Genomic DNA, 23,704 nt, shown 5'->3' with positions numbered 1-23,704 from the left:
CGAGTGTCTCTCTTCTCTCGAAACAGCAGCGGCCATGGTTTGGGGCCTCTCCTGCCCCCGGCCGTAGCGGCCACTGCAGGGCCCAGCCTCTCAGTCACTGGCACATGCGGTGGGCGCAGCAGGGATGACACACCCGTGTGGCTTTGTCCTGCGTGTCCAGCTGAGCTCAGGAAGGTGTGCATCGTCCGTCAGTGCAGTGTGTTCAGAGTCTGCGCTCATTCATTCACTGCCTGTCGACGGCTCCCGTCAGCCTGGAGGCCTGTTGAGTTGTCACCTTAGCTGCTGTTTGGTGGTCCTCCAGCCAGTTCTCTTCCCCACTGAAGGGAGTGAGCAGAGCCGTGGGGTCCAGGCCCGTGTGTGTCACTATCACATCGCAGCCTCACCTCCTGGAACCCAAAGCTTAGTTTTTACAAAGCAGGGAGGCAGGGACAGGCACTCGGATTCACAACTGTGCTGCCTGCAAGCGTCCGACAGGCTCTGTGACAGAGGAGCCACCGCCCCACGTGGGGCAGAAGACATACCTGCCCGGGTGGTTTGGGCAGCCTGGGCCAACCCTGGTCTGCCCAGCACAGTTCATCCCTCAGACGTGCAGCCAGCTCCGGGCCTGAGCAGTGTGGGCACTACTGTGTGCCATTCTCGAGCCGGGGGTCAGCTGTGTCGTTCCCACTTGTGTTCTGCCAGCCAGCCTGTCCATGCACGGGTCACGGTCACTCTTGTCCCTCCTGCTGTTCAGACCTGTGTGCCACAGCCCAGTGAGCAGGAAAACGCACACAGTTCTGTCGTATCAACAGATCTTCAACAGCTTGCACGCTAACTTGTCACGATTTCAGTGTGCTAGTTGTGATTGTTTTCTATAATTTGTAAATAAAAAACTTGCAGAAACACTGCTTGCTCTAGCTCTCCTCTGCTGTGGAATGGGTTTCCCAGGACCAGCCTTTTGTAGAGGCATTTCCTGACCATCTGTGGGGGCAGCAGGAGGCCTGGGCTCTCCAGGAAGGTCCTGGTAGGTCAGAGGCTGGAGCTTTGGAGGACGGGGCTGCAGCTGGGAAGCTCTGGTGGTCAGGCCAGAGGCCATGGGCACACCCAGCACCACCCTGCCTGAGACCACCAAACTGTCATGCATGGTCTCTGCTGCCAGGCCGGCCAGCCTGGAGCACCAGGGGTGACCTCAGTCCACAGACCCAACTCCTGTCACCTGTATCCAAGTGTGGGCTGTCACCAGAGACGCTGCATGTCTGGCACGCGGCTGCTGCCTGACCTGCAGGTGCAGTGTAGTGCCCTAGATGGCTGTGGGAAAGTTAAACGCGGTGTCTGTGCGCTCAGGCCCTGGCAGACCAGACAGTGCGGGCACGGGGCCAAAAACCACGTCCTCAGAATCCAACCTAAAGGTCACTTCAGGGTTACTTTAGAGATGGGGTAAAAGCATCCACACACAGCTGAAAATACTTCATTAAATGTCAGCTGGTGGCGTCTGTCTCGCTGGTGGGAGAGCTCCAAGCCCAGGGCAGGTGCCGATGTCTGGCAGGCTCACCGGGAGAGCAGGTGGGTGGAGGCAGAGCTGTGCCCAGATTGCCATGGCGTCAGGGGAGGGCCCAGGTAAAGACCTGACCAGGTGGTGGCACAGTGGGTAGACTGTTGGACTGGGATGCAGAGGACCCAGGTTCGAGACCCTGAGGTCGCCAGCTCGAGCGTGGGCTCATTGAGTTTGAGCAAAAGCTCACCAGCTTGGACCCAAGGTCACTGGCTCGAGAAAGCGGTCACTCGGTCTGCTGAAGGCCCGCGGTCAAGGCACATGAGAAAGCAATCAATGAACAACTAAGGAGCCACAACGAAGAATTGATGCTTCTCATCTCTCTCCCTTCCTGTCTGTCTGTCCCTATAGGTCCCCCTCTCTGACTCTCTCTGTCTCTGTCTCACACACACACACACACACACACACACACACACAAAGGCTGGCCCGTGTCTGGAGCTGTCATCGTGGTCCTGTGTGCAGCTGGCCCATGTGCCCACCAGGCCTGGGCCGCCCAGCTGCTCGGGCCCCCCTGCAGTACGTACCTGGGCAGCCCCAGCATCCCCCAGACAGTTAAGGACCAGCTGGGCTCCTGGGGCCGCTGATGTCACCAGGGCGGGGCACGGCTGCTGCACAGGCAGGTGTCCGTAGCCTGGAGAGCAGGCAGCCGGGAGCTGCACCCAGGCCTGGGCCTGCCGTCCAGCTGCGCCTGGTCCCACCCCTCCGCCGGCCCCTCCCCAGCCCAGGGCAGCCCTGCTGTGAAGGCGATGGAGCCCAGGGACCAGCAGCTCATGGTTTGTGTCCCCTCGCAGCCTGAGGAGGCTGCCTCCTCCCTGCTCCTGGCGACCTCGTGACCCAGCACCCCTTCCCCATGCAGGGCCCCGCCCGCCTTCCCTCCGGGGGACATAGTGACCCCTTCCCTCTGACTCTCCCTCCCCGGGGGACTTGGGGCCATCACCAGGACCCTCAGTTGGGATGGTATAGGCCCCCCTCTACCTGGCCCCATCCAGGCCCCACAAGGCCTGCCCAGACTCAGCGGCTAGGTGACTGGAACCCCAGCCCATTTGTTGGGTGAGCTGGGGACAGGGACTTGCCCCAAACCCATAGGCTGGTGACAGAGACCCCTGTCATGCCTGCCTCCCAGGGAGCTCTCCCCATCTTACAGAAGAGGAGACAGAGGCTTGGGGCGGGGGGCTTGCTCGTACGATGGAGGCGGGTTTGTGACCTGGTGTCTGTGGTCCCACGGGGTCTCCCTAGGACCCCCTTAAAGCAGGGCAGGGGTGGGCAGGGTGATCGATGGACCACAGGGCCTGGGGTCTTCTCTGAAAGCAGTAGAACCGGGTAAGGGGGTCTGACCACTTAGCAGCTGGGGGCTGACCTTGGGCAAGTGTCCCCCTATCTCAGTCTCCCCATCTGAGACCAGTGAGGGACCTGTAATCAGCACCCCTCTGAGTGTCCTTTAAGGTAATGCCTGGAGGGGCTTGGGGTTTGCTGGCCTCGAGAGCTCTACGAAGAGTGTGAAGCTCAGGATGGGGGGGCAAGGAAGAGAAGAGAAGGGGGAAACTGAGGCCCTGGACACTGCTGCACGGTGTCCTGCCCACAGGTCGCACTTCGGATCCGCCCGCTCAAGGACACAGAGCTGGAGGATGGAGCCGCTGTCGTCGCCCACAAAGTGGGTGACCAGGTGAGGCCATGGGGGGCAGAGCGCGTGTCCACCAGGCCGGAAGCTCTCCTCCCCGGGGGTGTGTCCGTCACCTGCAACTATCACACACTCCCTCTCGTGCCCCCTTGTTGACTCCTTTTCCCTCACCTGCTAACTCACGTGTGCATCGCCTCCCTCCCACGTGCGGCACTGGGGCCGTGAGGGAGGGGAGGGCATGTCCCCCACCCCAGCTCACTCTCTAAAGGGGTGGGGCTAAGTCAGACGGGGAACAGGATGACGGCATTGGGAGCTCCGTGCCACCGAGACGCGGGGGGCAGAGCCATGGAGGCCGTGAAAGGCCCCTGTGATTAGATGTTTGCGCGCTGCCCAGGGAGCTGGGAGAGAGGTCAGTGCTGCCCGGAGTCGGGGAGGGGGGTGCACGCCCGAGCGCAGGAGCCGGCGTCGGTGGGCTGGCGCACTGTTAGCGGGCCGGGTGACTGCAGCGGAGTCCCGGGATTGGAGACCTGCACCTGCCACGTTGCCAAGGATGCTCGGGCACCGAGCTCACCGCCCGGTCAGAAATGTTGGCCGTCACTCACTAGATGAAATGTCAGATTTGGGGAGAGACAAAACTTTGTCAGGTGAGCCAGATTCACCATTTGCTTTAAAGAGGTCCTAGGAGCCCGTCTGCACCCAACAGCAGAGGACACAGGGCACGGGGGGGGGGGGGGGGGGGGGGGATGGCGGGGGGGGGGATGGGCAGTGGGGGTGGGGGGGCAGGAGATGGGCAGTGGGGGGGGGGCGGGGTGGGGGGGCGGGGTGGGGATGGGCAGGGTGGGGGATGGGCAGTGGGGTGGGCGGGGTGGATGGGCGGGGCAGGGGATGGGCAGTGGGGGTGGGCGGGGTGGGGATGGGCAGTGGGGGATGGGCAGTGGGGTGGGCGGGGTGGATGGGCGGGGCAGGGGATGGGCAGTAGGGGGTGGGCGGAGCAGGAGATGGGCGGGGCAGGAGATGGGAAGGGGGGGATGGGAGGGGCAGGGGATGGGCAGTAGGGGGTGGGCGGAGCAGGAGATGGGCGGGGCAGGAGATGGGAAGGGGGGGATGGGAGGGGCAGGGGATGGGCAGTAGGGGGTGGGCGGGGCGGGGATGGGCAGTGGGGGTGGGGGGGCAGGAGATGGGCGGGGCAGGAGATGGGAAGGGGGGGATGGGCGGGGTAGGAGGCACCCAGTCCTGACACTTTGGGAAAATGAACTGGACGCAGTGTCAGGGATGCGTCTGATGGGCGAACTCTTGGTGGCAGAAACCCTTATATACAAGTATAGGCACCTGACCTTTTTAAAAAATCGCGTTGGCGTGGCCCTAGCTGGCTGGCTCAGTTGTTTCCGGCGTCGGCCTTGGGCACTGAGGACAGCTCAGCTGATTTGAGGTTTGGACCCTGATTGACAGAGGTTGCCGGGTGGATCCCCGTCAGGGTACATATAGGAGTCTGTCTCTCTCCCTTCCTCTTACTTACAAAATAAAATAAAAATAAAAATCATTTTGAAGCAAAAAAGGTAGGTCACTTCTATTATTATTCTTTGTAAATCAATCAAAATACCTTTTTTTTTTTTTTTTTTTGGTCAGATCAGCAAAAAAATTCGTATTTTTGGTATGCTGCAGAAATTTAGTGGTTAGTTTATGCGTGCCATGAGGTGAGAAAGGCCGAAAACCACTGCCTTAGACCCATTGCTGGGGGGAAAAAAGTAAAAGGGTTTGTGTCACAAAAAAAGTGCTGGCCAGAAGCCAGGGTGGCCCTGGGCTGCTCCCCTGCCGGCCTGACGACCTGGAACCTCTGGGTGGCCCCTGCCTCCCAGGACCTGTTTCCAAAGCCGTGGGCCATGGGAGGGGCCGGCGGGTGGCCAGGTGGTGGGACCCCAGGTCTGTTGTTGTGTCCCCTAGTGCTCAGTGGTTCCTCCCCAGTGCCCGAGTCACCCTTCAGCCCGGGAGTAAACAGAACCGACTGGTCTCTAGTTACCCTGCCCCCTACCCCACCCCTGGGAGAGGCGCCTTTGAACCTCCCCTGTGCTCCCCAGAGGTCCACGTACACCTAGCTCTGAAATTACGCTTCTATGTGAGATAGGAGAGGCCCCAGGCGGGGCGGCCGAGGCCTCAGAGAGGTAAAGAGCTGCAGAGCACAGGCGGGTCCTTCTCCAGGGGCCCGTGCACACCCCCCCCCACGCCCCCATCCTCCCCTTCCCTCTGGGTGGCACGGCCCCTGAGCCAGAAGAGAGAAACTGGTGGGGGAGGGACAGGCTCCTGGTCATGTGGGGACAGAGGCGGAGACAGGCTGCCGCTTAATACTGGATCAAGCCCCTTCCCATCCTGTGGAGCCGGCTTCCGTGGGCAGCCCCCTTCCGAGGGCGCCTCCACTGACCCCTCCCGCCCCCTGCCCCCAGAGGGTGGTGCTCATGGACTCCGGCGAGGACCCTGAGTACCCACTGCGCACACACCGGTCCCGGGAGAAGACCTTCATCTTTGACACTGTTTTTGATCAGCATGCATCACAGGTACCCTCCACCCCACCCCCCGGCCCCCGACGTCCCCTACTGGGCCAGGCCTGCCTGAGTGTCCTCCCCACACCCTGGTGTCCCCTCGGGGAGGACTTGGTAGCCAAGTGGTCTCATCCATCACACCTCATAGGAGTTTCCCTGGTAATCAAGGAGGTAACCAGGGTTCACATGTCTCATCCACCTATTCCATCCATCCGCCTACTCACCTACCCACCCATCTTCCAGCCCACCCGTGAGGTCACACAGTGAGGTCAGAGCTGGGCGTTTGGACCAAGGTCGGGTCATTCTCACCAGCACCCTCTCCCAAGGACAACAGGCTGTCTAGCGTCTCACCGGACCTTTGCCAGTAAGAGGGGCTCTGTCGCCCTGTGTTACCGAGGGGACCGGGGGTTCAGAGTGGTATGACCCAGAGCAAAGGACACTTACTCCCGAGTCCCGCGGAGCAGGGTTTGAACCCAGGGCTCCTGAGGTGGGAATGTCCCATCACCAGGTGACGAAGTCTGGGGATGGTGGGCACAGCCTTGTGCCCACACGACCTGCCCACCCCACATGAAGTGGGACCCAGGGAGGCCCTGCACCCCACAACACACCTTCAACTGCCAGGACCCACGACCCAGGCTCGTTCTCCTCTGCAGCCGACAACAGCTCGTTCCCATCTTCCTGCATCTGCAGCCTGACTCCGGGAGGTCTTAGTCATCATGGGCGAGGGAACCCGGCCGTAGCCAACACCCACGCCATGTCTGGGCTGCCCGCCCCCGTGTGGGTCCCTGACCGTGTCCAGAGCGAGTAGACATTTGCAGGTTGTCTCCCAACAGCCAGGTGCTCAACCCCAGCTGGGCTGTCCGTGGGACTGCATCCTTCCGTCTGTCCGCAGGAGGACGTGTACTGCGCCACGACCCAGCACCTAGTGGAAGGCGTCATCTCAGGGTACAATGCCACAGTGTTTGCCTACGGCCCCTCAGGTACCGCCAGGGCCAGTGTCCCGAGGAGGGAACGGGGTGGGGGGCAGCGGGCCCCTCCTGATGACACAAGGCACCTACTGTGTGCCGGCATTGCGCTGGTCTCTGCGCACATAGGCCCGTTTCATGCAGCAGCCCTGAGAGGCAGGTAGAATGATCCCCTGTCCACAGACAGGAAAACTGAGCCTCAGAGAGGGACAGGGCCCCCCCCAAGGTCACACAGCTGGTGGGAGTGAGTCGGGAACTTCACCCCAGCCTGCACTGGGCTGCCCACAAGAACCCACAGACTTCTCTCTCTCCTCTGCGGTTTACAAGCTGCGGTTGGCACAACGTTTCGCAGGGCTGAGCCGTCTCCGGAAAACTAGAATTCCCTGAGGGTCAACCCCTCACTGTGCAGATGCGGAAACCGAGGCCCTGAGAAGCATCTCGCCCAAGGCCACGGCTGGTTTAGTTCCCTCATTCATACAACACACGTCAGTGAGCACCTACTGTGTGCCAGGCTCGGCGAGCACCTACTGTGTGCCAGGCTCGGGCGCAGGGAAAGAGCAGTCTGGTCCTTGCCTGTCAGTGGTCAGGGAGGGGGCAGTGAGAGGGTCCCCCAGGAAGAGACACTCCTTAAAAAGTGTGAGGTGGTAATTCTGTCACCAACCGGCACGAGCCCCCTGGAGAGGATTCGGGGAGAGAAGAGATCGCTGTGCCTCTGCTCCAACCCCACCCGCATCCCCTCTTTCTGTCCACCCAGCTGTTCTTCCACAGAGTAGCCGTCAGACTGTTCAGTTTTCCCTCTTGCTTCCAAAATAGAAAACCAGCCTGTCAGAGAGCCGGGAGGGGCTACGCTGTAAAGGTAGTAGGTGTGATTAGTCCTGGTGGCAGGCGCGTCCAAGGGGGGGGGGTGTCTGAGCTCCTGTCAGGACCCCTGACTCGAGGAAGAGGGGGCGTCCTGTGCTCCCACAGGTGCAGGAAAGACCCACACCATGCTGGGCATGGACACGGAGCCCGGCATCTACCTGCAGACCCTCACAGACCTCTTCCGGGTCATCGAGGTGACCCGGGACAACGTGGACTACAGCGTGTCCATGTCTTACCTGGAGGTGAGCCTGCCCACCTGCCACAGGTGCCCACCATGCCAAGTGGGCGCGTGACTCCCCAGTGTCTGCTGGCCTTTGCATAGCTCAGCCCCAGAGCAGCCCCAGCTCTCTGTGGACGCAGAGCCCGGGGTTGGTCTGCACCCCTTTTCCACCACAGCTGCCGCTCTCTCTCCAGCTCTTCCCTCTCACCCCAGATCTATCACGAAGTGATCCGGGACCTCCTGAATCTGTCATCGGGGTTTCTGGACCTGAGGGAAGACGCCAGGGGTGGCATCCAGATCGTGGGCATCACTGAGGTCTCCACCTCCAACGCCCAGGAGGTGAGGGTCAGGGCGGGCACACTCCTCCGAGGCCACGAGGTCCTTGTGTCAAGTTCACGGCAGAGCCGGTCACGTGGCCAGCCCCGGAGTGGTTTCTCAGCTCAGGGATGGGAGACATCTGCGCCTCCCCTCCCCGCTCTCCTGGGCTGCACTCAGAGCAGACATCACCGCAGATCACCCACCCCTCCCTCTGCGTCAGGCCCGGCTCAGAGGCTCCTCTGTGCGGCTCCCCCGGCAGTCACGCTCAGAGTCACCTCCCCTCTGCCAGCCGTGCCATCCCCGCCCTCGTGTTGCCCCTGCAACGAGGATGAGCTATGAGTCCTAGGTCTCCAGCCGTGCTAGTGGCCCACCTCCCACGGCCTTAACATCGTCCCTGCGGGTTTGGGGCGGGTGAGTGGGCCTCCTCGCCTGTTCTGTGGCAAGGCCTGTATCCGTCTTCCTTCACACCTGTGCTGTCGCCCTCACACGGCGTGGACACAGCCGGTGCTCGGCAGAGGCTCACGGGCTTGCTCGCAGGTGGGTTCCAGCCCACCTGTCGTTCCACGCGGCTGCCTGGAGGTCTGTGTTGAAAAGGTCCTGGGCTGCCTGACCAGGCGGTGGCGCAGTGGATAGGGCGTCGGACTGGGATGCGGAGGACCCAGGTTCGAGACCTTGAGGTCGCCAGCTTGAGCGCGGGCTCATCTGGTTTGAGCAAAGCTACCAGCTGGGACCCAAGGTCGCTGGGTCTGCTGTAGCCCCCCGGTCAAGGCACATATGAGAAAGCAATCAATGAACAACTAAGGTGTTGCAATGAAAAACTGATGATTGATGCTTCTCATCTCTCCATTCCTGTCTGTCTGTCCCTATCTATCCCTCTCTCTGACTCTCTCTGTCTCTGTAAAAAAAAAAAAAAAAAAAGGAAGGAAGGAAGGAAGGAAGGAGGGAGGGAAGGGAAGGGAAGGGAAGGGAGGAAAGAAAGGTCCTGGGCTGCTTTTGGCTCTGTGGGGAAGAGATGGGTAATTCGTTGGTGATGTCTGCCACAGGGAGAGGAAGGGGAAGGGGTGGTGTTCGCATCAGCAATCGTCTGTTCCTCAATTAATCATGTCACGCTGCAAACCCGAAGGTGCTTCCCCTGGACAAGCTTCTGCCCTCAGGGTCCCAGCTGTGGGGACCGGCCATGAGTTGCCCAAAAAGAGCTCGGGGCGGGGACGGGCAGCACCCCCCCACATTCTCTTGCCTGGCGGTTCTAGAGGGAGCCTGTGGCCCCTGGGACCCTGACTGCCCACCTGCTCCGCCTCTGTCCTCACTCAGATCACGCAGCTCCTCACCAGAGGCAACAGGCAGCGCACGCAGGAGCCCACGGCCACCAACCGGACGTCCTCCCGCTCCCACGCCGTGCTGCAGGTCACCGTGCACCAGCGCAGCTGCGGGGCGGGCCCGGCGGAGGAAGTGCCCGTCGGGAGGCTGTTCCTGGTGGCCCTGGCGGGCTCGGAGCGGGCATCCCAGGTGCCGTCCTCTGACGCGCCTCCCGCCCCTTCCCACTCCTCGTCACTGTCACTCGCCTCGTGCCACCCGCCCTTGTAGCTGCTTGTGAGCAGGACCCTGTCTGGCTCTAGCTAGCAGAGTCTTCAGCACCTAGAACAGTGCCTGGCCCAGGCGAGGGGGCCCTGAGATGCTCCTGGGGTGAACGAATCCTCAGCCGACACGGAGCGGGCCAAGCCCGCTGGAGGGCTTCTGCGTGTTGAGCCCGCCCTGGTCTGAGACCCAGACCCACCCTCCGGGAGTGCAGAGCTTCCGAGGGCCAGGGAGACAGGCTGTGAGCAGAAAATGACAGTGTGGGGAGGCCTGCGCCTTGAGGTTTGGGGTCTGCGCAGAGGCTAGGAGAACTCAGAAGAAGGTGGTGAGCCGGGCCAGGGTCTCAGGGTGGAGCCGGTCTTTGGGAATTTGGTGGAGTGTAAGGAAGAGCAGGCCGGGTCAAGGAACAGTAGGTGCAAAGCATGGCTGTTGGGAGGACGCTGCACAGTTTGCTGACATGGCTGGTGGTCTGACACTCCCTTTGAGGGTCCTGCCTGCCAGCCCTCGAGTCCTGGACTCACCTGTCCTTTGCCTCACCTGTTCCTGAGGCTGGAGGCTGTGCTCACTGTCTGTTGCCCTGAGCCAGACAGGCCTGAGCTTTCTTGGAAGGCAGGACCCAGCTCAGAACCAGGGACAGAGAAACTGCTTGACGGAGGTGATGTCAGAACCGTGTCATCAATGAGCCACATCCCTCAGGTCCCTCTGGTGCACCAGGCACTCAGCAGTTGTAATCCACCCTGTCTCTAACGCTGCATCAAGCCTGCTTTCTGAACACAGGGCCGACGCTGGGGCAACGGTGTAACCCAGCAGAGCACAGAGGTGTTAGGTGCTGGATCCAGGCTTTGAGCCCGGGCAGTCTGGCCCAAATCCGTGTCCCCCAGTGTGTGCCACAAACTCTGTGTCTCTTCATTGTCAAGTCCCTTCACTCATTCACTCTCTTGGTGTTTGGGTCGCTGCAGTGGGCGGTGCTGCTGCTCACAGAGTCAGACTGTATTTGTAATACTGGATATTGTAACCCTACCCCAACGATTACAATGTAGCACATTAGTGAAAAATTTGAGGTATGAGAAGGCCCAAGGACCCTTGAAACGATAGTTTGTTGGCCTGACCTGTGGTGGCACAGTGGATAAAGTATCAACCTGGAAACCCTGGGCTTGCCTGGTCAAGGCACATATGGGAGTTGATGCTTCCAGCTCTTCCCCCCTTCTCTCTCTCTCTGTCCCTCCCTCTCCTCTCTAAAATGAATAAAAAAAATAAAGAAAACATAGTTTGTTACTCACAGTTCCCAAGAGGAGGCCCCTGGACTCAGTCCTCTCCCTGGGTGTGAGGAGAGGGTGGGTGGGAAAGAGCCTCTCCCTGCCAGCTTGCCCTCTTGCTGCTCAGACCCAGAACCACGGCAAAAGGATGCAGGAAGGCGCCCACATCAACTGCTCCCTGCTGGCGCTGGGCAACTGCATCACCGCCCTGACCGAGAAGGGCGGCAGCCGCACGCAGTACGTGAACTTCAGGGACAGCAAGCTCACGCGACTGCTGAAGGTACAAGCTGCAGGCTGGGTGTGTGCACAGGTGTGCCCATGAGTGTACACTCACATGGTTGTGTGTGCATTCGTGCACATGCGTATGTGCGCATGCATGTGTGCATGGGTGTGCATGGGTGTGCTGCTGCTGCAGCTGACTGCACCTTTCAAGACTTACTTGCTTAGCCTGACCAGGCAGTGGCGCAGTGGATAGAGCATTGGACTGGGATACAGAAGACCCAGGTTCGAGACCCCAAGGTCGCCAGTTTGAGCTTGAGCTCATCTGGTTTGAGCTAAAGCTCGCCAGCTTGGACCCAAGGTCGCTGGCTCAAGCAAGGGGTTACTCGGTCTGCTGTAGTCCCACGGTCAAGGCACATATGAGAAAGCAATCAATGAACAACTAAGGTGTCGCAACGAAAAACTGATAATTGATGCTTCTCATCTCTCTCCGTTCCTGTCTGTCCCTGTCTATCCCTCTCTTTATCTGTCTCTGTAAAAAATAAATAAACTTAAAAAAAAACCAACTTACCTGCTTAGAGAGAGACCCTGAGCTAGGTCTAACGACACTTCCAGGAACCCCCAGAGGGAGGAAAACACCATAAAAACTATCTCTAGTCACTGCCTCACTCCTTCTCCCACCGTCCCTTTGAGTATGATACAGCCCATGCTTGCATACCTCCAGGGACAGAGACCTCACTACCTACTGAGGCTGCCTGTTCTATTGTGGACAGTCTGATTATGACAACATTCCCCCTCACTGACAGCTGAATGCTGTCCCCTCTGCTCTGCAGCCAGGCGGGCTGTACATAAATAAATAGGCAAAGGCCCTGGCCAGTTGGCTCAGTGGTAGAGCATTGGCCCGGCGTGCAGGAGTCCCGGGTTCGATTCCCGGCCAGGGCACACAGGAGAAGCGCCCATCTGCTTCTCCACCCCCGCCCCCTCCTTCCTCTCTGTCTCTCTCTTCTCCTCCAGCAGCCGAGGCTCCATTGGAGCAAAGATGGCCCGGGCGCTGGGGATGGCTCGGTGGCCTTTGCCTCAGGCACTAGAATGGCTCTGGATGTAACAGAGCGACGCCCCAGAGGGGCAAAGCATCGCCCCCTGGTGGGCATGCCGGGTGGATCCCAGTCGGTCTCATGCAGGAGTCTGTCTGACTGCCTCCCCATTTCCAGCTTCGGGAAAGAAAAAAAAATAGGCAAAGCCAAAAAGAATGTCCCTATAAATTCGGCCTCTTGGTGTAATCTGCTCACATTGAAGCAGAAGTCAGATGGGGTGGGCTTGGAACAGGCCCCACCCTCCTCACCCTGAGCATCACCTCCTTGAGCACTGACCCCTGGGTCCTGGCATTAGCTGCCCCCTTCTCAGGGTCTGGAGCAGAAGCAACAGGGGGCTGATGCAGACAAGCCTGGTGTGGGTTGGGGGTGGGCAGCACCCTGGGCAGGTGGGAGACTGTTCCTGTCACCTCCGGCTCATTACCTCCACTGAGCAGGACGCCCTGGGAGGGAACAGCCGGACGGTGATGATCGCCCACATCAGCCCAGCCAACACGTCCTTCGAGGAGTCACGGACCACCTTGTTGTACGCGTACAGAGCCAGAAACATCAAGACCAGGGTGAGCCACCCGTCTGTTCCCGCACAAACCCCTTCCCGCTCTGGCTCCCTCCGGCACCTCCAGAAGAGGGTTCTGTCCCGCTAGCTTCGGTGGCTCCTGGCATGCCTCGGCTTGTGGCCACGTCCTCCAACTGTGTGCTGTCTTCACGGGGCCTCCTCATTATCTCTGTTTCTGCCTTCTCTTCTCTGATGAGAACATTGGCATTGGATTCAGGACCCCCACCCCCACCCCCATAACCCTTAATCCTTAATCCGGAACGTCCTCACAGCAAGATCCTGAATTTCATTTGCAAAGACCCTTTTTCGGATAAGACCACCCTCACGGGCTTGGGGTGGTGTGCTGCCCCCCACCCCAGGTCAAGCGCAACCTGATGAAGGTGTCCTACCACCTCGACCAGTACACAGACGTCATCTCCAACCTGCGCGGGCAGATCGAGCGCCTCAAGTCCAAAGTCGAGAGGCGGGAGGAGCAGGAGAGACAATTCCGGGGTCCGGGACGCACAAGGTAGAGCCTGGCACAGACCTGCTGCTTCAGGTGACCTAGCTGCCCTGGGGTGGGGACGGGTTTGGTGAGTTCAAGGAGCAGAAAGCGGAGTGGTTTGCAAATATTTTCTCCTATCCATCCAACTGTCCACCCACCATCCATCTACCCACCATCCATCCACCATCCACCCACCATCCATCCATTCACCATCCATCCATTCATCATCCATCCATCCACCATCCATCCATTCATCCACCATCCATGATCCACCCACCATCCATCCATCCATCCATCCACCCACCAATCCATCCACCATCTATTCACCATCCACTCACCATCCATCTACCATCTACTCACCATCCATCCATTCGCCATTCATCCATCTATCCATCCATCCACCTATCCATCCATCCATCCATCCACCCATCCATCCACCCACCACCCATCCATCTAACATCCATTCATCCATCCATCCACTCACCATCTATCCATCCACCATCCACCCACCATCCATCCATCCATCCATCCACCCATCCATCCATCCACCCACCATCCACCCATCCATCCATCCATCCATCCATCTATCCATCTACCATCTATACATCCACCATCCACCCTCCATCCATCCATCCATCCATCTATCCATCCATCCATCCATCTATCCATCCACCATCCATCCATCTATCCACCCTCCATCCATCCATCCACCACCACCCATCCATCTATCCATTTACCATCCATCCATCCACCCTCCATCCATCTATCCACCCTCCATCCATCCATCCCCCCCCATCGCACATGTGGACGAGCTCCTCCGTGGCTTAGGTGGCACTGCCCTTGCACAGCGTCTCTCTTGCTGCCTCCAGCCACGATGCCCGCCCCGGACACGGAGGAGGACCGCAGCCTGCAGATGAACAGGATCCGGGCCCAGCTCATCGGGGCCTTCAAGGAGCAGTTGGAGATGTGGCGCAGCCTGGTGGAGCTCAAGAACACCAGCCTCGAGCTGCACGTCGACACGTCCCGACACCTGCTGGCCATTGCCGAGTGAGTGTGCCCGCCCTTGGGCGCCTCCCGGGGCCCCAGCACCACCCATCCCGCGATGGAGCAGGGAGGCCGTGTAGGACCAGTGGATCCGCTGTCCAGCCTCCCTTTACTTTTGCGCGTCCCCACGGGAGACTTTAGCCAAGGGGCCCCCTCTCTGCCCAGGCAGGACTCGTGGCCGCATCCCTCCCCTGCCCTCCTGCCCTGAACCTCGTCTGGAGCAGGTGGAGAAGGCGTCCAGGTCCCTTTGGTCTCTTTCTCACCAGCTGAAGTCCAGAGCCAGCCCCGGAAGGCGAGGGTCAATCTCAGCCTGAGACAGAGGGGACACTGAGGCTCAGAGGGCACAGGGTGGGCGCCGAGGTTGTGTGTCCGACGGCCGGGGCTCTCTCGACTGTCTGCACCTACTCCCTGTCTCTCCTTCTTTGAACAGGCTGACCATGTAGTTTGTCACCCAGACAGACGTGTGGGAGGGTGGGGCACTACTAACAAGGACACTGAGACACCGGAGTCACCATCTGCCCTGGACAAGCTGGACACGGGGTTTCCCCACGCACGCTGGGACTTCAGTCCGTTTCTCTTCCTGTTCTCTCCTTTCTCCTTCTCTCTGTTGATTTGCTTATACAAGATCCCTGCACTAGAGGGTCCCGAGTAAAGGAGCCACCATCCCCACCGCCTGATTCCAGCCCCTCCCCTGTGGTCCTTCCTCGCGGCTCCTGCATGGTTTAGATTCAGTCTGGTGGCCCTGGCCAGTTGGCTCAGTGGTAGAGCATCGGCCTGTTGTGCGGAAGTCCCGGGTACAATTTCCGGCCAGGGCACACAGGAGAAGCCCCCATCTGTTTCTCCACCCCTCCCCCTCTCCTTCCTCTCTGTCTCTCTCTTCCCCTCCCGCAGTGAGGCTCCATTGGAGGAAAAGATGGCCCGGGCGCTGGGGATGGCTCCTTGGCCTCTGCCCCAGGCACTAGAATGGCTCTGGTTGCGACAGAGCAATGCCCCAGATGGGCAGAGCATCGCCCCCTGGTGGGCATGCCGGGTGGATCCCGGTCAGGCGCATGCGGGAGTCTGTCTGACTGCCTCCCCGTTTCCAGCTTCAGGAAAAAAAAAAAAATTAAAAAATAGATTCAGTCTGGCAGGGGGGGCACTGTTGTCATCTGAGGGCAGGGGTTCAGAGAGGTGGCTTTAGGGGATCCTGGTGGGGGGGGGGGCGCTGGCTGCAGGGTCTTGTGTTTAATTGTTCCATGATCCCGCTGCCATCGTTCACCCTTTCTTTGTTTTTTCCCCCAGTTTTTTTGTTCATGACGTTTGTGTGGTTTTTTTTACGAATAGAGAACAGATAGCAGACCCAATTCCACCCTAGTTTCATGCCCACGCCTGTGAGTAGACCAGCCGGTGCCAACAGGGACTCCCAGCCCGGCTGTGGCTTGCACTCTGACCCATGACCCCGTCATGGCCGCAGCTGGGAGCGGGAGAAGACCCACCGTGCCCAGGACAGGGCGCCCAAGAGGGACGAGCAGCAGGTGGCGGCCGACACAGACGGGGACACAGGCGAGTCCGCAGACGGGGACACGGGCGAGTCCGCAGACGGGGACACGGGCGAGTCCGCAGAGCCACAGCAGGAGGTGGCTCTGGTCAGAGAGGAGGTCAACGTGTGTTGGCCGAGCAGCGTAAAACCGTGGCCCTCAAGGTGGGGAGCAGGACGGGGCCGGCCCACGTGACATCGTGGTGACGAGTCACTAACGTTTACTGTCCGCTGCCAGCACCGTGCCCCTCGCGGCAGCCTCACCACAGAGGGTCAATCGCAACCCCCCCATGGGCAAAAACACCAGGGCTCAGAGAGGTTGGAGGGATTGTCCCCACAGCCCAGAGGACAGGAGCAAGGCTGGGACCTGACCGGTCTGACTGCAAACCCACGCCCCGCGGGTTAGAGTTCTGGCCACACTGAGGGGGCTGCAGGGCCAGCGTGCAGAGCAGGGGGCCCTGGGGGGACAGGGGATCTGGTGGCCGCGGTCGTGGGGCAGGACTGGCCGTCTGGCGTCCCCTGAGACCCCCCTGCTGCGTGTCCGTGGGACCAGCACAGCCTCAGGTCCACGCTGAAGTGCTTCCACCGGCCCCTCTCAGCCTCCCGAGTCTGGTCTCGGGCACGTGACAGGGGACAGGGACGTGGCCAGAGGAAGCCCAGACGGCAGGCGCCTCTCTGGACAGCGAGCCCTCTCACATTCTTGCTCCGTGAGAAGAAGCTATTTATACGAGCTGTTTATACACAACGGAGACTTCAGGGGGAAACGCCGGTGAGGCCGGCCCGATCCCAGCCCGTCAGCTAAATGTGAGCAGCTGCATTTTCAGGCAAGCGGAGAACGTGTCTGATGATGTCATGTGGCTAAAAGCGGGTGGCATTTACATCACTGGGAAGCTATGTAGCCAGACCGAGAACCTCTTAATACCATGGCATCCGCCTGACACAGTTCGGAGATTATGTGATCTCCCTTCAGAAGTCCTCCAATGTTTAAAAATAAGGGAAGTCGTGGCCCTGGCCGGTTGGCTCAGCGGTAGAGCGTTGGCCTGGCGTGCGGGGGACCCGGGTTTGATTCCCGGCCAGGGCACACAGGAGAAGCGCCCATCTGCTTCTCCACCACCCCCTCCTTCCTCTCTGTCTCTCTCTTCCCCTCCCGCAGCCAAGGCTCCATTGGAGCAAAGATGGCCTGGGCGCTGGGGATGGCTCCTTGGCCTCTGTTCCAGGCGCTAGAGTGGCTCTGGTCGCGGCAGAGCGACGCCCCGGAGGGGCAGAGCATCACCCCCTGGTGGGCAGAGCGTTGCCCCTGGTGGGCGTGTCGGGTGGATCCTGGTCGGGCGCATGCGGGAGTCTGTCTGACTGTCTCTCCCGGTTTCCAAAAAAAAAAAAAAATAAGGGAAGTCGTGCGTTTTGCTCAGAGACCAATCCCCGTGCCCCGGCAGAGGGCGCGACCTTCAACAGATATTGAGATGCAGGCAGCCCCCTGGACGTGAGACCATGAACTCCTCAGTCAGTTGACCGGCAGCGTTTTAAGGGTGCATGTAGCTCAGTGTCCTGGGGACACTGAAAGGAACGGGACAGTCCCTGTGATGGGCTCACAATCTGCTGCAAAGACAGGCACACACGCCGACCCACAATCCAGTGTGGGAGCGCAGTGTCGACGTCTGAACGGGCAGCTGGGGAGCTGGAGAAGGGGGCCGGGGTGGGCTGCAGGGAGAAGGAGGGGAGTGAGGTCCTCCTGGGGGCCTGAGCCACTCCTCTCGGAGGCTGGAGGGCGTCCCCAGATGTCAGGGCATCAGCACACGGAGAATGAAAGATGGGGTGGACCCGGGAGGGGCGGCAGCCACACGTCCGTCAGCTGTGCGTGGTCACGGGCGTGATTTGCCAACCGGGGTCCCTCAGGACGGGCAGCCGTGGCCTCAGAGACCCCGGCGTGGGCCCTGACCCCTCGAGGTCTCCCCGCCAGGCCGGGCTGGAGCAGCGGCTGGCCAGCGCCCAGAGGAAGGCCTCGCAGCTGCGGGAGCTGCTGCCTGCACAGGCCATCAGCGAGGACCAGCGGGAGGTGCTGCGGCTGCTGTGCCGCGCCCACGAGCTGGAGGCGGAGAGCACGGGGCTGCAGGCTGGCCGCCTGCTCCGGGAGAGCCTGCTGCTCCAGAAGGACCTGGTCATCCAGCGCCAGCAGCAGCACCGGCGGTTCTGCGAGCGCATCATCCGGGACCAGCGGCAGCTGATTCAAGGTGAGGCCCGGGCTCTCCTCCCTCTTCCCGGCAGGCCCCCCGGGACCTGCTCTCTCTGAGTTCAGGGAAGACTGCGGCCCCTGAGACCCGAGGTTTGTCGGGCTGCCCGCTGAGGACCAGGCTGCCTGTGGTCCCACGACCGGCCACCCATCACTCCTGCACAGTGTCCAGGCTGCGTGCGCACCTGTTCCCTGTTGCCACCTGGGCAGGCAGGTGACCCCTCCTTCCCTGCCACCCCGCAGGTCCTGCCCCAGCCTTCTTTTTCTTTTAACTTTCTCTTCTTCTTCTTCTTCTTTTTTTTTTTTTTTTGTATTTTTTCTGAAGCTGGAAACAGGGAGAGACAGTCAGACAGACTCCCGCATGCGCCCGACCGGGATCCACCCGGCACGCCCACCAGGGGCGATGCTCTGCCCCTCCGGGGCGTCGCTCTGCCACAACCAGAGCCACTCTAGCGCCTGGGGCAGAGACCAAGGAGCCATCCCCAGCGCCTGGGCCATCCTTGCTCCAATGGAGCCTCGGCTGCGGGAGGGGAAGAGAGAGACAGAGAGGAAGGAGAGGGGGAAGGGTGGAGAAGCAGATGGGCGCTTCTCCTGTGTGCCCTGGCCAGGAATCGAACCCAGGTCCCCCGCACGCCAGGCCAACGCTCTACCACTGAGCCAACCGACCAGGGCCTTAACTTTCTCTTCTTTAAAAAAAATATTTTGCCCTGGCCGGTTGGCTCAGCGGTAGAGCGTCGGCCTAGCGTGCGGAGGACCCGGGTTCGATTCCCGGCCAGGGCACACAGGAGAAGCGCCCATTTGCTTCTCCACCCCTCCGCCGCGCTTTCCTCTCTGTCTCTCTCTTCCCCTCCCGCAGCCAAGGCTCCATTGGAGCAAGGATGGCCCGGGCGCTGGGGATGGCTCTGTGGCCTCTGCCTCAGGCGCTAGAGTGGCTCTGGTCGCAACATGGCGACGCCCAGGATGGGCAGAGCATCGCCCCCTGGTGGGCAGAGCGTCGCCCCATGGTGGGCATGCTGGGTGGATCCCGGTCGGGCGCATGCGGGAGTCTGTCTGACTGTCTCTCCCTGTTTCCAGCTTCAGAAAAAGGAAAAATGAAAAATATATATATATATATTTTTTTTATTTGTTAATTTGAGAGAGAGAGAAACATCGATCTGTTCCACTGGTTCAAGCAGTCATTGCTTGATTCTTTTTTTTTTTAATTTTTTTAACTGTTATTGTTTTTTTTTTTTAATTTTATTTATTCATTTTTAGAGAGGAGAGAGACAGAGGAGAGAGAGACAGAGAGAGAGGAGGGGGGAGGAGCTGGAAGCATCAACTCCCATATGTGCCTTGACCAGGCAGGCCCAGGATTTTGAACCGGCGACCTCAGCATTTCCAGGTCGACGCTTTATCCACTGCGCCACCACAGGTCAGGCTCATTGCTTGATTCTTGTATGTGCCCTGACCAGGGATCGAACCCACAACCTTTGTGGAACGCAGGCCTCGAGCAGTAGGCTGGGCTTGTCCTCGTGGAGGACTTACCTAACGACGTCATTTCAAACCGGGCTGGGGGTTGCAAAGGAGACACACAGAAAGCCATGGGAGCCTGGCCTGTGGTGGCGCAGTGGGTAAAGCGTCGATCTGGAATGCTGAGGTCGCCAGTTCAAAACCTTGGGCTTCCCTGGTCAAGGCGCATATGGGAGTTGATGCTTCTTGCTCCTCCCCCTTCTCTCTCTCTCTCTTCCTTTCTCTCTCCTCTCTAAAACAAATAAATAAAAAATATTTAAAAAAAAAAAAAGAAAGAAAGCCATGGGAGCAGAGGGTAGGGTGGCCCCACCTCTTCCGGGCGAGGCCCCAACCAGGGAGAGGGGAGCACAGTGAGGCCTCGGCCGTGAGCGTGTGTGTCTGTGCACATGTTCATGTGTCTGTACATGTGTGCATGTGTCTGTGCATATGTGTGTGTGCACGTGTGTCTGTGCACTTGTGCATGTGTCTGTGCATATATGTGTGTCTGTGCACATGTACATGTGTGTGTCTTTGCATGTATGTGTGCATGTCTATGCACATGTTCATGTGTCTGTGCATGTGTGCATGTGTCTGTGCATATATGTGTGTGTGCCTGTGTGTCTGTGCACACGTGCATGTGTGTATGTGCCTGTGCATGTATGTATGCATGCCTGTGCACATGTGCATGTCTGTACACATGTGCATGTGTGCACATGTCTGTGCATATATGTGTACCTGTGTATCTGTGCACGTGTGCACGTATGCACATGTCTGTGCATATATGTGTGTGTACCTGTGTGTCTGCATGTGTGCATGTGTGTATGTGTCTGTGCATGTGTGTGCATATCTGTGCACATGTTCATGTGCCTGTACATGTGTGCATGTGTGCACATGTCTGTGCATACATGTGTGTACCTGTGTGTCTGTGCATGCATGTATGCGTGTCTGTGTGTCTGTGCATGTGTGTCTATAAAGTGTACAACCCAGTGGCACTCAGCACATTCACCATGTAGTGCAGCCATCATCTCTAGTCCCAAAATATTTCTACGAATCCATAAAAGCCCCCGTCCCCATTAGGCATGCACTCCCCAATCCCTCGCCTGGCCCCTGGTGACCCCCATCCGCATTCTGTCTCTGTGTGCGTGGGCCTGTTCCAGAAGTTTCACGTCAACGGAATCACACGGCCGTGACCCTTGGCGTCTGGCCTCTGGCTCAGCGCCACATTTCCGAGGCTCACCCGGGTTCACAGGCGTCAGTGCCGCCCTCCTCGTAATGCCCGCGTCACCTTACTCCCCACCCATCTGCGGAGGGACGTCTGGGCTGTTTCCACCTGCGGGGTGTTGTGGACAGACATGCTGCTGTGAGCATTCCGGCCCACGTGTCTGATCACCTGTGTTCAGCTCTTTGGGGGTGTAAACCTGGGCGTGGGCCTTTCACTTTAAAACCACATCTCACTTCTCCTTCAGAAGGGTTAACATGACTGTGTGATGACAAGGCGATCCGTGAGCATAACAGAAACACTTTAAACAGAGAGGGACGCACACCGAGGACCCTGACAGAGACATACATCCTATCTGGTTGGAATATCCACCTGCGGACCTCAAAAGAAAGGGTCTGCCTTTGTAATGAGTGCAGATGTGTCCCTGAATGGGTCTCCTGGCTCCGGCAGATGCGGGCATCCCCGTGCCGGCCTCACTGGACGAGCAGTACGGCCTGTACTTGCGGGAGCTGGGCGAAGGCTCGCTGGACCGCCTGCTGCAGCTGCACTCAGTGATGGGTGCATCACTCCCTGCGGGTGAGTCCCCTGGGCGCGTCCTCCCTGCCCAGCCTGGACTCCGGGCTGTGCGCGAGGCCCACGGGGACACCGGTCCTTGAAGCGGAAAAAGGAAACTTGGAAATCCCACGACCCAGGTTGCCCGGAGCCGGACACACCGACTGGTTCCGGCAGGTTTGGGGAGCAACGAGCCTTGGGGCCTGGGGTTTGCTGGGGGCGGGGGTGCTCCTGGCTGGCGTGTGTGCTGTTCACACACAGGTCTGTAACCCTGGGGGGCTTGCTAAAGATGAAGGCCAACAGGAAGGAAGCCGGAGCGTGGGGTGGCCCTTGTTACCTCAGTGACCAGAGGGGCAGCTTCCGGGGACCCCAGCAAGAGGAGAGAGGGTCTCTCCTCTTGGGCTTGTTGGTTCTGCAGGGGGGGGGGTCCTCCAGGCTCCTGTGTGAGGATGGAGTTGGTGGCCCATTCCGGGGACACCCTAGGGAAAGAGGCCAGGGTGGAGGGCTGCTAGCTGGCCTCCCGGCTGGGTGACAGTGGTGGTCGGGAGGAAATGGACCTTCCCACGGCCCCTCGGGGACCTCCCCGCTGGACGACACAGCTCGCCCGTGTCCCTGGTCTGTGTGCCACCTCTCTCAGCTGCGCTGTCTGGCCCCCAGGACGGCTCTGTCGTGAACATATCTCTACCGTCGGAGGAGTCCAGCCAGACGACAGAAAGGACCTCGCATGGAGTGTCTGGTTCGAGCGGTCCCCCGAGCTGCTGGACACAGACAGGTACGTGGGCTCTTGCTTCCCGGCCGGCCGGGCAGGCCCTTCCCTTGGCTCCAGGAGAGGCTGCGGGGAGCTGTGACCCTGGGTGGTCTCAGAGCCTCTCCTAGTCCACCTCCGCTGCACACCTGGCCCCCACCTGGGGAATGGGGGCGCACTGCGGGGGGAGGGTCAGACCCTGGTGTTCCTCCCGTGGCTGCAACGAAAGCCCGAGGTCCCAGCGCGGCCTGTGCTTCCTCCGCAGCAGCAGCAGCGACGGCTGCAAGTCCTGGAGAGCCACGCCCTCAAAACAGCTGGGAAAGCAGGACGGCCCGGTGCCCCTGTCACCCCTCTGCATCCTGCTCTCGACACCAGCGCACGAGGTGGATGGGTGTGTGCAGGCCCCTGGGGCCCATCACAGCTGCGCTGGGCCAGGGTGAGCGGGAGAGAAGCTTCCAGAAGAAGGACTCTCTTTTTTTTTTTTTTTGGTACTTTTCTGAAGCTGGAAACGGGGAGAGACAGTCAGACAGACTCCTGCATGCGCCCGACCAGGATCCACCCGGCACGCCCACCAGGGGCGACGCTCTGCCCACCAGGGGGCGATGCTCTGCCCCTCCGGGGCGTCGCTCTGCCGCGACCAGAGCCACTCTAGCGCCTGGGGCAGAGGCCAAGGAGCCATCCCCAGCGCCCAGGCCATCTTTGCTCCAATGGAGCCTCGGCTGCAGGAGGGGAAGAGAGAGACAGAGAGGAAGGAGAGAGGGGGAGTTGGAGAAGCAGATGGGCGCTTCTCCTGTGTGCCCTGGCCAGGAATCGAACCCGGGTCCCCCACATGCCAGGCCGACGCTCTACCGCTGAGCCAACCGGCCAGGGCCGAAGGAGGACTCTCTTTAAGAAGCGGCCATCAGGACGGTTGGTGGTCAGCAGCTGAGTGACTGTGCTGAGGACGCCTGGCCCCAAGGGGGGCCGCCCTGCCGTGCCCGAGTGCTGAGGAGTTAGGGCCCCTTGAAGAAGCCCCCCGGCCCTGACTCTGGGTGTTGGTGTAGCGATGCCCCAACCCCTGAGCCGTCGGGTGCGGTGACCCTGAGGCCTGACCGCTGCTGTCTCACGAGACGTCCGCGGCCAGGGACTGGCCTCCTCACCTGCTTTGGCCCCCGTTGCCCTCCGAAAGCGAGCGGCTTTCCCGCCACACAGACGACTCGCCCCGAGTCACTGTCCCTGGTCCTGCTTCTGGGCGTCCCCACCCTGACCGCCCGCTGGGCGCCGGGTTTTTGCAGAAGCCAAGCTCTCTGAGCGCAACGAACTTGGTCTCCAAGCTGTGCTCGCCAGCCGGCCCGGTGCTGGGACCCCCGAGGACGAGGACGGCGGCAGCGGCCCTCAGCAAGATGGCCAGGGGCACCAAGAGCATCACCCGCCTCGCGGCCAGCCGGCGCGCGAAGGCACAGGACCACTGGGGTGGCAGCAGCCGCTCCTCCCTCCACCTTCCAGAGGAGGTGGCCCTGGACTCCAGGGACCCAAGCCCAGCGGACAGGAGGTGGCCCCATGCCAGCCCCAGCAGGGATGGCTCCGTGGACAGGAAGGCCGGGAGAAAGCGGCCCCCCTCCCTCACCTGGGGCGTGCAGCCGGTGGGTGGACTCTGGGCCGGGCACTCCAGCCCCAGGGGTCAAGGCAGACAGCAGAGAGGGGCG

At 60.3% G+C, this 23,704-nt stretch overlaps 1 protein-coding gene and 1 non-coding gene across 2 annotated transcripts in view; both read left to right on the top strand.

Annotated features, from left to right (window-relative positions):
• Positions 1–2,277: 2,277 nt before the first annotated feature.
• Positions 2,278–23,704, top strand: part of LOC136336194 (kinesin-like protein KIF19) — a 28,566-nt gene continuing 7,139 nt past the window's right edge. Inside the window, 19 exon segments of the mRNA XM_066277672.1 lie at positions 2,278–2,304; positions 3,114–3,194; positions 5,588–5,698; positions 6,576–6,663; positions 7,615–7,751; positions 7,943–8,068; positions 9,359–9,553; positions 11,006–11,158; positions 12,626–12,748; positions 13,104–13,213; positions 13,215–13,252; positions 14,077–14,275; positions 15,726–15,913; positions 15,916–15,953; positions 17,746–18,016; positions 21,173–21,349; positions 21,968–22,046; positions 22,294–22,402; positions 23,294–23,645. Of these exon segments, the coding sequence (XP_066133769.1) occupies positions 2,278–2,304; positions 3,114–3,194; positions 5,588–5,698; positions 6,576–6,663; positions 7,615–7,751; positions 7,943–8,068; positions 9,359–9,553; positions 11,006–11,158; positions 12,626–12,748; positions 13,104–13,213; positions 13,215–13,252; positions 14,077–14,275; positions 15,726–15,913; positions 15,916–15,953; positions 17,746–18,016; positions 21,173–21,349; positions 21,968–22,046; positions 22,294–22,402; positions 23,294–23,645 (2,602 nt within the window).
• TRNAN-GUU (transfer RNA asparagine (anticodon GUU)) lies at positions 15,012–15,087 on the top strand. The gene has a single exon. It is a non-coding gene; the product is annotated as a tRNA-Asn (tRNA).

Source organism: Saccopteryx bilineata, chromosome 4, assembly GCF_036850765.1.
Source record: "Saccopteryx bilineata isolate mSacBil1 chromosome 4, mSacBil1_pri_phased_curated, whole genome shotgun sequence".
Taxonomy (NCBI): Eukaryota; Metazoa; Chordata; class Mammalia; order Chiroptera; family Emballonuridae; genus Saccopteryx; species Saccopteryx bilineata.
This window is presented reverse-complemented; position numbering and strand designations above follow the sequence as displayed.